This window comes from Calidris pugnax, unplaced genomic scaffold (genome assembly GCF_001431845.1).
Source record: "Calidris pugnax isolate Ruff unplaced genomic scaffold, ASM143184v1 scaffold121, whole genome shotgun sequence".
Taxonomy (NCBI): Eukaryota; Metazoa; Chordata; class Aves; order Charadriiformes; family Scolopacidae; genus Calidris; species Calidris pugnax.
This window is the reverse complement of record NW_015090884.1, coordinates 881596-894572: the sequence shown is the minus strand read 5'-3', so window position 1 is coordinate 894572 and position 12977 is coordinate 881596. Positions and strand designations below refer to the sequence as shown.

At 47.8% G+C, this 12977-nt stretch overlaps 1 protein-coding gene across 1 annotated transcript in view; it reads left to right on the top strand.

Moving 5' to 3' along the window:
- CAPN5 (calpain 5) overlaps nt 1–10141 on the top strand; it is a 90987-nt gene extending 80846 nt beyond the window's left edge. The window contains exons 9-13 of the mRNA XM_014947111.1: nt 577–699; nt 1867–2063; nt 2432–2553; nt 5966–6102; nt 7067–10141. Of these exons, the coding sequence (XP_014802597.1) occupies nt 577–699; nt 1867–2063; nt 2432–2553; nt 5966–6102; nt 7067–7249 (762 nt within the window). The 3' untranslated portion in view covers nt 7250–10141. The remainder of the gene's footprint in view (nt 1–576; nt 700–1866; nt 2064–2431; nt 2554–5965; nt 6103–7066) is intronic.
- The last annotated feature ends 2836 nt before the right edge of the window (nt 10142–12977 follow it).

Genomic DNA, 12977 nt, shown 5'->3' with positions numbered 1-12977 from the left:
CCTCTGGACTTATTCCAACAGCTCCACATCTTTCTTATTTTTGGAGCTGGACACAGTACTGCAGGTGGGGTCTCACCAGAGCAGAGTAGATGGGCAGAATCACCTCCTTTGACCTGTGGCCACAGATGAAGGATGGTCTGGTCCATTGCAGGAATTGTCATCAAGGATGTGGGAGACTTATCTTCTGCTCCCAGCTCTGTATTAGAACCTTTATCTTAGATCTCTGTGAATGTCAGTGCCTCCTTCCATGCCGTGGAAGATTTGTAGCATACTACAAGGGCTGAAACTCTCTTGTATGAGCCTGCACCTAGACTCCTTGGATTCTGCTGAACAATTCAAAGGCTTGATTTACCAGGCTTTTCTAAGATGAGATAAAAAGTCCCTGGCTTGGCAAGATGATACCAAGTCCCAAGAGGAGGGGGTGTGGGCTCTCAAAGCTGGTACTGAAGCCAGGTTGTCCCTGCAGTGAGGTGGGCGAGGAGAAGCAGAGGTTAACGCTACTGTATATCCACACCCACCCATGCCCAGTGATCCTGTCTTAGAAGTCCTCCCTCACCTTCCTCCTTTTGCTTCTAGTACGTGTTTGATGTGAAGAAGGCAGAAGATGAAGTGCTCATCTCCATCCAGCAGAAGCCAAAAAGGACCAGTCGCAAAGAAGGCAAAGGAGAGAACCTGGCCATAGGCTTTGATATCCATAAGGTAGACCATGGATCCTGCATGTTGGCCTGAATCCCCCCATAAATGTGTTAGTGCTGGAGTGGTACATCAGTCCTGGTATTGTTCATTTAAGCATTACTCTGGGAGCCCCTCGGGTGCCTTCAGCCCAGCCTGACCCACTCTAGAGATGGTGAGGGATTTCAGAGGTGAATGGTGACAACGTGGACAAGTTCTCTTTGCTAAAAGCAATGGTTAGTCTGTTATCTCCAAACATTAAAATCCTTATGTGATCCATATGTGTTGCTTAATGGGCCCCTAGTGTCAAGCTGGAGTAGAATATCTCCAAACATTAAAATCCTTATGTGATCCTTATGTGTTGCCTAATGGGCCCCCAGTGTCAAGCTGGGGTAGAATCAGAATTGTCTAGGTTGGAAGGGATCTTTAAGATCATCGAGTCCAACCATCAAGTTAATACTGGCAAAACCACCACTAACCCATGTGGTGGTGCCTCAACACCACATCTACTCATTTTTTAAATACCTCCAGGGGTGGTGATTCCACCACTTCCCTGGGCAGCCTGTTCCAATGCTTGATAACCCTTTCAGTGAAGACATTTTTCCAAATATCCAATCTAATTCTCCCCTGGTGTAGCTTGAGGCCATTTCCTCTTGTCTTACCGCCCGTTCCTTGGGAGAAGAGACCGACCCCCCCTGGCTACACCCTCCTTTCAGGTAGTTGTAAGGAGCGAGGTCTCCCCTCAGCCTTCTATTTTCCAGCCTGAACAAACCCAGTTCCCTCAGCCACTCCTCACAAGACTTGTTCTCCAGACCCCTCACCAGCTCCATTCCCTGTCTCTGTATGCAAGTCCCCGAAGTTGTAGGGAGTGAGAAGGTCTCCCCTCAGCCTTCTATTCTTCAGCCTCACCAACCCCAGTTCCCTCAGCCGCTCCTCACGAGACTTGATCTCCAGACCCCTCACCAGCTCCATTCCTTGACTCTGTATGCAAGTCCCTGAGCCAACAGAGTTGAGACCTCCCTGTCCATGCTTGTTTTCCATCCAGCCCATTTGGGACCATTTTACTGGTTCTCCTTACTCCAGCTCTCCCAGCACTGTGGGATCAGTCCTTGTAGCCTGACCTCCCAACATGGATACCAATACATTGTCACTTAGTGCTGTCCTGCTGACCATCCCGCTGTGGTCTCTGCCCAGGTGGAGCTGAACAGGAACTACCGGATGCACACCCTGCAGCAGAAGGTGGCCAGCTCCATTTACATTAACTCCCGCAGCGTCTTCCTGAGGACGGACCTGAAGGAAGGCCGCTACGTCATCATCCCCACCACTTTTGACCCTGGTCATGTAGGCGAGTTCCTGCTCAGGATTTTCACGGATGTGCCTTCAGATTGCCGGTAAGGAGCAAGAGCGGTGATGGGGAGGAGCTGACTATTTGGAGAGAGCCCTGTGCTTTAGACATGTGGTTTTCCTGATTGGAATTGGTCATAGCCTTGCCGGGAACTGGTAGTTGACTTCCTTTCAAGGGTGGCCAAGACACAAGGCATCTTGATAGGTCCTACCGCAGACATGCAGAGAAGCTCCCACTCTGCTTCAAGGTCTGGCATAGAAGAGCGTTCCAAACCCAGGTTGAGGAGGTTGGGATGGGGAGCAGAGTCTGACAGTGGACAGTGCATAGTCTTTCCGTCCTGCTGGAGCCATCTCTTTGGGCTGCCCATGGGGTATATCTGGGCATCTCTCAAAGGCCACATGTTTTTCCCTGCAGAGAGCTGACACTGGATGAGCCACCACACACCTGCTGGAGTGGGATGTGTGGTTACCCACAAGTGGTGTCCCAGATCCATGTCCTTGCTGCAGCCGGGCTCAAGAATCAGGACTCCCAAGGAGGTACTGGTCTTTCCCTGCCTGTTGTTTAGTCCCAGAGGAGTTGGGAGGTGGCTGGGAGGAAAAGAGGCAGGTGGTTCCACGAGGTAGGAGGGTGCTGCGATTTGTTATGTCCTCAGCTGGTTTTTTCAGTGTCTGATGCAGACACCAGAGGAGGAGAAAGTCCATGGAGAATCAAACTCATTTCTTGCTGTGGACATGATCTGGGACCTGTTATATTTACACTGTTGTCTAAGATTTGTTATGTCCTCAGCTGGTTTTTTCAGTGCCTGATTCAGACACCAGAGGAGGAGAAAGTCCACGGAGAATCAAACTCACTTCTTGCTGTGGACATGATCTGGGAGCTGTTATATGTCTAAGGTCCTTGGGAGATCCTCCCAAAACTTCCCCAAAGCCCTTAGCAATGGTCCTATAACCATCCAGGCTTGCTTCCTGAGTATGAGCAGCTGTAAATGTCAGGAATCATATTTAAAGGTTTTTTAATGGGAAGGACAGAGAAGAAATGGAGCAGGCTGATGCGTTGTGGTAGTCTTCAACACCAGAGGCTGGATAAATGTCTATCAGTAGAGGGTAGGTCAAATTTACCTCATTTTGGGATAGTGTGGATTGAGAGCCTCTCCCTCTATTTCCTGTAAGTCCTGCTCCACCCTTGGCTCCTAGGAGCCCTCTGAGATGACCTCAGCCACCACCAGCACAGTGCAGTGTGCGTCTCCCTCCTTGGTTCTCTAAAGGTTCATTTTCATGGTCCTACCATGCTCTTATGCAATTTTGACATCCAACACATCCAACAGTATGAAAGAGCATCAGCACCATGCCTCACCATGTCTTGCAGTCGTGCAGAAGCTCATGGCAGGAGCCCCATATTCAGTTCTCCTGGGATATCTGGACCGAGAAACCCAGAGGTAGTCATGACTTAGAATCATAAAATCTATGCAATTTTGACATCCAACACATCCAACAGTATGAAAGAGCATCAGCACCATGCCTCACCATGTCTTGCAGTCGTGCAGAAGCTCATGGCAGGAGCCCCATATTCAGTCCTCTGGGGATATCTGGACTGAGAAACCCAGGGGTAGTCATGACTTAGAATCATAGAATCATAGAATCTTCTAGGTTGGAAGGGACCTTAAAGATCATCTAGTCCAACCATCAACCTAACTCTCGTACTGGAAGGTTGTTGAAGTAAGGATGAAAGGCCTAGGGGTTGTGATTAAGAAGCAAATTCCTTTCCACCATTGGAATGGAGTTGGAATTTCTCCCCCATCTCCTGAGCCAAGGTCATGTGTTGAATGTAGCAAGGGTTAGCCAGTCACTTTCAAGCCAAGTGTAAAGTGTAGAAATCGAGAACTTAAAATTTAAAACATCTAAATTAAAAATGTAATTAAAATCCCTTTTTTTTTTTTTTTCAACCCAAGCATTATTATCAGGGCTGCATATCACTAGAGCCCTGAAAGTGATGAGCAGGAACCTTCCTTAGGGCAAAGAGTAGCCCAATTTTCTTGTTTATCACATGCCACAAAGGGAGTCCTCCTACCTTGTCTGGAGTTTGGGAGGGAATTTTGCCCTAGGTATGTTGCTTTTCCTTGGGTTACTCAAAATAGCTGAGTGTGTCTGTAGCAAGGCAGGGAAATCTGTAATCAAAAGTCTCTGTTCACAGAAACAAGGAGATTTATCTTTTTGTCATACAAAAGTACATACAGTTTCTGGAGCCATAAAACATTTTTTTTTTCAGCCAGAGGCTGCTGGGAATGGCTTTTTTCCAGCTGTTTTCCAGCTGTTCAGCTCCTACCAACAACAGCCTGCATGTTCAATGCTTTCCAGTGCAATGGCATCTCTCACATTTCCCAACCCAGGCCTTTCATGTTTCTTTGGAAATAGTGATTTACAGATGGGAATTTGTCTCCGGCTGATGGAATATGAGGATTTAATGGAACATCCCAAAAGACAAGGCTAGTTTGGAAAAACAGCTGTGAAATCCAGCAGCTGTGTCCCACCAGGGGAGCCAGGTCTTTGCAAACAAAAAGCTAGCAAGGAGGTGGTCTGGCAATCAAAGATGTGTTTCTTATATCCCAGGCCCTCAGAAGGGGGTGGTTTGTTCCTCTTTATTTCCACAATTCTCTTGGACAAGAAAACTCATCCACCTGGGCTGTGTTTCCACCAGAGCCACTAAAGCTTGTGGTGAGAAAACACATTCTGGCAGTTAAATTTCCATAGCAATAGCTCTTTCTCTACTGAAATTCCCCAAACAAGCACTTGTTTAATAAGGGGAAAATGTTCACTCTTTCCCTCTCCTGGAAGCTCAGGGCTGGTAGTCTCTGAACTTGGTAACTTTACTCTCCATCTCTGTGGCCTGCTTGTTCCCCATGACTGTCTTGTTCCAGCTGGGATGTTGAAATAGCCTTCCTTTCCCACGGACCCGTTACGTTCATGAACCTCTCCTCTGGCTTCCCACTTACCCCTTCTGTCTGCATCTCCTCAACTATCCACTCATTTCCCCTGGTTGCCCCTCAATGCCCATCCTTTCTCTTCCCCACGTCTCGCACTGCCACCAATCATCCTTTTTGACATTTTGATCTCCCTGAATTCTTGCCCACAGCAAATACTCTAAGAACTATCTTCACCTCTTTAAAAGACTTTTAAATACCTTTCCACCCTAAGGCTCCCCATCCACTGGTTACTCACCAAGCCCTTCCCAGTGCCCACATGGTCTCATGTTGGATTCTCATAAACGAGCACACCTTCACACTTCATTTTGGTTTAGCATTGTGCCATCTCTCGTCACCCTGACCACCCAGCATTTTTCTTAACCCAACGTTCATTGTTATGCTGACATCTCCTGCAGCGTTTGAGTCTCACTAGGTCTAGGAGGAAGATGTGCCAATGATTTGTGCACAGTCCCTGCTGAGGTAGCTACTTATCACCTTAAAGTAAAACCAAGGTTAGCCTGGCTTGGGAGTATATAAACTGCAGGGGAAGCAAGTGGATATTTGCAGCTTGAAGGCCTTGAACACCTTCTTGGTGTTTCCTGTCGTGAAACAACCTCTGTGAGCCTGTTTCTCTTCTCCATGGCTTTATTTCTGCCTGCCTTCAGCAGAGCAAATCCTGAAAGGAGAGTTGAGCAGGGCAGTGTCTGCCATGAAAGATTCAGGAGGATTTGGAGTGATGAAGGAGTGTTTATGTAGAATATGGCGTCAAGGAAGAGGTGGCCATTTCATAGTAGTCCATCACCACCTGCTGCCTAGGGACCCAACAGCTGGGCTTCATGGACATCATCTGAGGTGTGATGAACCCTTTGGCAGATATGTGTCTCCTCTGGTAGGGTATGGAGGAAAAGTGCTGCATGACTCCCCAGGAAAAGGGCTCTGAGGACTTACAGGAGCTACAACGCAGCAAAAATTCCCTTTTGTCTCCCCAGGAGCTGACCCTTATGTGATCATAAAGTGCGAAGGGCAAAAAGTTCGCTCTCCGGTGAAGAAGAACACTGTGTCTCCAGAATTTGATGTGAAAGGGCTTTTCTACCGCAAGAAGCCAGGACAACCCATCATTGTTCAGGTACCCAGCAGGCAAGCAGTGAGTCAAGGGATGGAGACTCTCTCTCACTTGGCCCCCGCCCACCTGCCCTCTCCTCACACTGTCCATGATGTGTCTGTTCCCCAAGGCTGAGCATCACCAGTTCATGCAGCTCAACCACCCATCAGCGTGGACGAGCTGTGACCACTGGTAGAAGCATGTCCTTCACCCCTCTCACTTACAGAGTGACCCACACACACACCTCGACCACCTCCACAGCTCCATCTCAGAGCAGGTCCCCAGTAACCCCTTCTCCTCCCTGGCACGTGAAGGTTAACTGCATCCCTCAAGGAGATGCCCTTCAATCGCATCCTGGGCTGCATCAAAAGATGCGTTGCCAGTAGGTCCAGAGAGGTGATTCTGCCACTTTACTCTGCTCTGGTGAGACCTCACCTGGAGAACTGTGTGCAGGTCTGGAGCCCTCAATATAAAAAGGACATGGACCTGATGGAGAGGGTCCAGAGGAGGGCCACAAGGATGATCAAGGGGATGGAGCACCTCTGCTACGAGGACAGGCTGAGGGAGCTGGGGTTGTTCAGCCTGGAGAAGAGGAGGCTCTGGGGAGACCTAACAGCAGCCTTCCAGTACCTGAAGGGAGCCTACAGGAAGGCTGGGGAGAGCCTGTTTAGAAAGGCCTGCAGTGACAGGACGAGGGGCAATGGCTTCAAGCTGGAGGGGAACAGATTTAGATTGGAGATGAGGAGAGGGTTCTTTACTGTGAGGGTGGTGGAGCACTGGAACAGATTGCCCAGGGAGGTGGTTGAGGCCCCATCCCTGGAGATATTCAAGGTGAGGCTCGACGAGGCCCTGGGCAGCCTGGTCTAGTTGGGGGTGTCCCTGCTGACTGCGGGGGGGTCGGACTAGATGGCCTTTGGAGGTCCCTTCCGGCCTGGGCAATTCTATGATTCTATGATTCTATGATTCTATGTCTGTTTTGTCTCCCCAGATCTGGAACCACAACCTAATAAGTGACGAGTTCTTGGGCCAAGTGGCCCTCACAGGGGATCCCAGTGACCGGCAGTCGGTGCACACCCTGCACCTCCAGGACAAGGGGAACAAGAGATCGAACGATCTCTCTGGAACCATCGCTGTGAGGCTGCTCAGCAGTAACATCCTCACCAACGTCTAAGTACTCACAGACTCTTCTTCTGGTGCCACATACGTGTATATAAACATGCACACGTACATACATATATATATACACACATACACAGAGCCTACCAACCATCTGCAAGGTGTATATGAACCATGCATGCATTCCACTCAAAGGAGCCAATCTTGTGTTTTCAATGTTTAAAAAAAAAAAAAAAAAGGTGCCTTTTTGGGGAACCGCAACGATCCTTCTGCTGGCGTCCTCCGCAGCCCCAGTTCCCACCCTGTGCCCCGTGGGATGGCCGTGGGCATGCCATGTGTCCTGACAGCCACAGCGCAGTGCCCTGATGCTGTTTGTTTACACGGGCTGGCACACAGGTGCCACCACGCACACGTGTGGCCACCGCGGTCCCACCCGCTGCTTCAACGCCCCTTCGATGTCTCTGCTTGGTTCTAGAGTAGTGTGTGTGGAGTCATCTCCTGTGAAAACTGCCGTTTAATCGCTTCTCTGTGGAGGCACCTCAGCAAAGGAGAAGTAGAAAAACAGATTGGGGGCCTCTTGGATGTTTTCTGGGTATGGGTTTGCCTACTGCAACTGGAAGGATGCACCAAGGCAATCCCAAATCCACAGGGGCAACGAGACTAAGGGCTCTATCATTTTTTGGAACAAGCTATCTCCTCCTGAGTCTTGTTCAACCCCGTGCAGCTCTGGAAGGATACAAAGATGCCCCAACAACCATGGTGGAACAACTGTTCTCTGGGGTCAAGCTCTTGAATCGGTCTGGACTCAGCTCCTGCGTGTGCCTCTCGAACTGCCACGGTGCCTGCTGTCCCCATGTCTTCATGCAGTCCCCATCCCAAGAGCTCACCCCAGTAGCTGGGCTGGATTGTCTGCTGGGGCCGTTGAGTGTTTAGGTAAGAGGGGATCGGTTCTTCTGAAGGCCAAAGCATCAGGTCCAAGGGATGGGGAGCTTTGCTCAACGGGCTCCATCTTTTACCGCTGCATACAGTGCATCATTTCTCAGTGCCTCGCTTTCCCAAGTTATTTTTTAAAAATGGTGGGATTTTAGCTTGTACTAGAGAAGAGAAGAGGAGTGCTGCTCCCAGCGCAGCCTGAAAGTGCTGGGAATATTTCATTCGTGCCAGTGTCCATCTCTCACCTTTGATTTCCAGTCTCCCGGACTGGAGGATGAGTTGCACAGTGCTAGAGCCAGTCTCACAAGCACAACCCAAAAACCATCCCTGGGGCCATGCCTAGGGCCATGCTCTGCTCCTGGTTGCCATGAAGACTGGGTTTATCCTCCTTATTCCACTGGGTGGCAGAATCCGGCTTCTTAAAAACCATCCCAGATAAGCCAAACAACAAACCCTTGTCTGGCCTTTCAAGCAGCTGATCAGGGCAGGTTTCAAACCATTTTTTCCCCCTGTTGCTTAGGTTGGGTTTTTTTTTTTTTCTTCTTCATGTGCCTTTAAAAATGGTGCAAGGTAAGGGTTTTTTCTGTCAGATTTTCTAAAGAGCAAATCTTTTGCAGTCACCTGCATGCAAGTGGAAATGAATTTCTATGGTGTAAACTTATCATCTTGGTAAATTTTGGGCTGAGCAGAGTCCTCTGCTTGCAAGGACAAAGGGACATGAAAGCCTTCTTTTGCCATAGCAAGTAGGGTTTTTGTTTGTCCAACTAAATAACTATGTTTATGCTGCAAATCTGTATTTTTTTTAAAGTCCCTAAAAATCTACTAAGTGTTTAACATGGTAAGATGTTCCCCAAATTCATCTGCAATCTCAATGTTAGCTGCCATCTCAATTGTTGGTGCATCCAGAAGCAAAGAGTAAAATTTCATTGATTTTTGCAGGCTGTTGTTCCCCTTTCCTCATCTTCAGGGTTTACCTCCTGTGGTTATGAATTGAGTTTTTGACCAAATTGCTTATTTTCTCTAGGTCCTTTTTTCCAAGCTTAGAGGCAAGTTGTGGCCCACAGGATGCTCATCCCAAGTATTAGCTATTCCTGGCTTGTGCTGAGCACCCTCCAGCTCCTGTTGCCATCACCGGGACCTGGTTTAGTTGAGCAGAATTGGCTCAAATGCTCCTAATTTGATAAAGTGGCATTTTGACCCCAAGGTCAAAGCAAAGCCTTGAATTTGGGCAGACCAATTCAGAGATGTTTCGATTTTATTCTGGCTTTGTTCATTGGACTCACCACTGAAAATAAATGGAAGCAGCATTTTGGGGGCAGGATGTAGGTCTTAGGAGAAGATCTCACAGACTGACATTGAGAGTGGTACGTGAGAGGGTCTGTGATGCCCAAAGATACCTCACCTGGCAGGGAGAAGCTGTTTATCTAAGGGAGAACATCCCAGGAACTTCCCAGCAGCTTTGCACCATCATCGGCAGCTGGAGTTAGCCAGCCTGCCAGCTTTAGCCTTGTTTTCTCAGGAAATCAGGCTACTGATAGCTTCAGCAAAGGAGAGCCATTTGGCCAGGAGTGCCCTGCCACATGCCAAACTGCACCGTGATCCCCAAGGAACGGTGCTGAAGCTTGCTGAGGAGTAACCATGCCCTGGTACCCATGGGCAGCTTCCTTCCTACAAAGATTCAAGCCATAAAGAGAGGAAAGGCAGCTTTTTAACAGCTTCCTCAAAAAAAAAGAAAAAAAAAAAAGAAAGAAAGAAGCAAAAACCTTTATCACACTGTATCAGGACCAAAATGTCTTAATATTAGTAATATTGTTCCTTTTTTTTTTAATAAAAAAGAAACTTTTGAAAAGCTAATGCAGAAGCTTTCTTCCCCTTACATTTCCAACGGAATAACAAAAAATACCTTTTTGCTTTTTTTTTTTTTTGTCTTTTTTGTAGAGGAGTTATTGAAATGCTATTCCTGATGTTGATGCCTTTTCTCTTTGAATGAAGTAAACAGAAATATTCAGGGTTTTGTTTTGGTTTTTTTTACTGTATCAGGACCAAAATGTCTTAATATTAGTAATATTGTTCCTTTTTTTTTTAATAAAAAAGAAACTTTTGAAAAGCTAATACTGTATCAGGACCAAAATGTCTTAATATTAATAATATTTTTCCTTTTTTTTTTTTCTAAAAAAAAAACTTTTGAAAAGCTAAAGCAGAAGCTTTCTTCCCCTTACATTTCCAACGGAATAACAAAAAATACCTTTTTGCTTTTTTTTTTTTTTGTCTTTTTTGTAGAGGAGTTATTGAAATGCTATTCCTGATGTTGATGCCTTTTCTCTTTGAATGAAGTAAACAGAAATATTCAGGGTTTTGTTTTGGTTTTTTTTGTTTCATCTGAGGGGAGGGCAGGTCTGATAAGCACTTTCCAGCCCTTCCAAGGTGGTGCAGGACGTGTCTCTGATTTCTTTTTTTTCCATTTCTTTTGTTAATCATTTCAATGGTCGCGAGTCGCCTCCCATTACACTCCGTGAAACCCGTTTCTTTTCGACGCCTGCGTGTGAAAACAGGCTGTGGCTTGTCTTCATCTCCAAAGGCACTGACGTGTCATGTTGCACAAGATCAGAGAGTGGTCCAAACAGAAAGCCAATGTTGTACAGCTGTAAACCTCCAAATGAATAAATTGTGTATATTTTATTCAGACTCCCTGCCTTTAAACTCCTCTGTTCTTCCGGAATGCTTTTGATGGGCACCAGGTGGCCCTGCAGAGCCTTCTCAATTTGCTTCATTCTCTGAACTCCGTTCAAATTCTTTTCCCTGCGGACTTTGAGACTGAGGCAAGGGAATCTGCATTAAGGTTTCACGCAAGGTTACACTCATGTTCACTGGGAAAAGCCAGGGAAGGGAAGGGTAACCTCCTCTGACAGTAAAACCTGTCCATCCTATGCCTCAAAGTCACCACAATGCAGGCAACTTGGGGTTTGGAGCTTCAGCTGGCTTGGAAAAAGCTCTACAGATTGAAAAAAAAAATTAATTTAAAAAAAGGGATTATGGGCAAATCGGCAGGAGGATGTGATTTTGGGGTTTTTGGATTCTTTCCCTCAAAGGACAAACCTGCAGATTGCATGTTGGGAGTGTTTGCAAAGCAAAAAGCCTGTCCCTGCCCCCAGGAGTCTCCAGTCTTGCTGCTGTAACGTCCCAAAGTGCTAGTCCCAAGGTCTTGCTCCCATCTTGGCTCCATCCCCTGCCAGTGTTTGAGGCCTTTGCAGCATGGAGACGCTGTGCCCTTTGGCAGCCTCCCAAGGTCTTGCTCCCATCTTGGCTCCATCACCTGCCTGTGTTTGAGGTCTTTGCAGCATGGAGAGGCTGTGCCCTTTGGTAGCCTGTCTTCAAGAGCCTGAAGCAGGCATCTGGAAATAGCCTTTTTATCATGGGGTGGGAGCACCCATCCACATCCTTCTGCCCATCCCCTTGGACAAAGTGTGTCACCAAACCCTAGACAGAAAAAGGAGCATCCTACTCCGCTGCCTTCATCACTGAAGCAGCTTGCAAGGACCGTTCTTCAGAGGGGGGAAGCTCACAAACATCTCAACTTCACAAACATCCTAATACTGCCCTGGAGGGTGTCTTTCTTGAGCAGTAGACATGGCTGAGCACCTATGGGGCTGTGATACTTGCTGCTGGATATAGCACAAGAGCTCTGGTGTAGACCAAGTGGTTTTACCAAGTCCTGCTTTGTGAACATTCAAAAAAAAAAAAGTTCTTCTGCAATCCTGGATGAGCTACAAATCATCCTGTAGGTATGGGGTATAGTGCTTCCCTGCCAGCATCCACCAGTTTATCTGGCACGAGGGCAGTGGGCTTGGAAGTAACTGAAGCAGCTTGCAAGGACCGTTCTTCAGAGGGGGGAAGCTCACAAACATCTCAACTTCACAAACATCCTAATACTGCCCTGGAGGGTGTCTTTCTTGAGCAGTAGACATGGCTGAGCACCTATGGGGCTGTGATACTTGCTGCTGGATATAGCACAAGAGCTCTGGTGTAGACCAAGTGGTTTTACCAAGTCCTGCTTTGTGCACATCCAAAAAAAAACAGGTCTTCTGCAATCCTGGATGTGCTACAAATCATCCTGTAGGTATGGGCTATGGTGCTTCTCCACCAGCATCCACCAGTTTATCTGGCACCAGGGCAGTGGGCTTGGAAGTGGAGGTTGCCTTGGAACCCTGTCTGTCCCAGTGCCAGTGGAGCACAGCACCACGTGGGCAGGGATGCTGGAACTGGTGTGGGACCTCAGCACATCAGTGTGGAGGTGTGGGGAGCTCCTCCAGCAGCGAGGAGTAGAGTGGTGCACAGCTCCAGGTGGGATCCAGCCCAGGATCCCCAAAGGCCCTCAGCACCTCCTCATCCTCCAGCACTGTCATCTGCCAGGGATTTCCCTTCACTAATGTTAAACGAACTAAACTGACACTTCGGAGTCTCCTTTTGACCTTCAAGAGCATGTTCAAGGAGGAAGAGACATACTGCTATTGTTGCAAGATGAGGCTAGAATATTTCTCCTTCACCCTGGTCCCCTTCATCTTGGTCCCACCATAACACCCATATACAGTCCTCCCATACAGATGCAAGCCTCATGATGCTTAAGAGGACTTGGAGTCTACTAGAGGTACCAGGGCTTTCAGCAAGGGGATGGCTTCATTGCCTGCCTCTCAGAGCTGCTCAGGTGCTACCACCTCCTTGGTCAATGTTCCAGGTGTTATTAAACACCCAGGGATTAGCCCATGACCCACAGCTGTGACAGTCTGCTGAGTAGGAGTCATCCAAAGGCTCCTCGTGCTTTTCAAATCCCAGCTTCAAACTCTGGGCAGAAG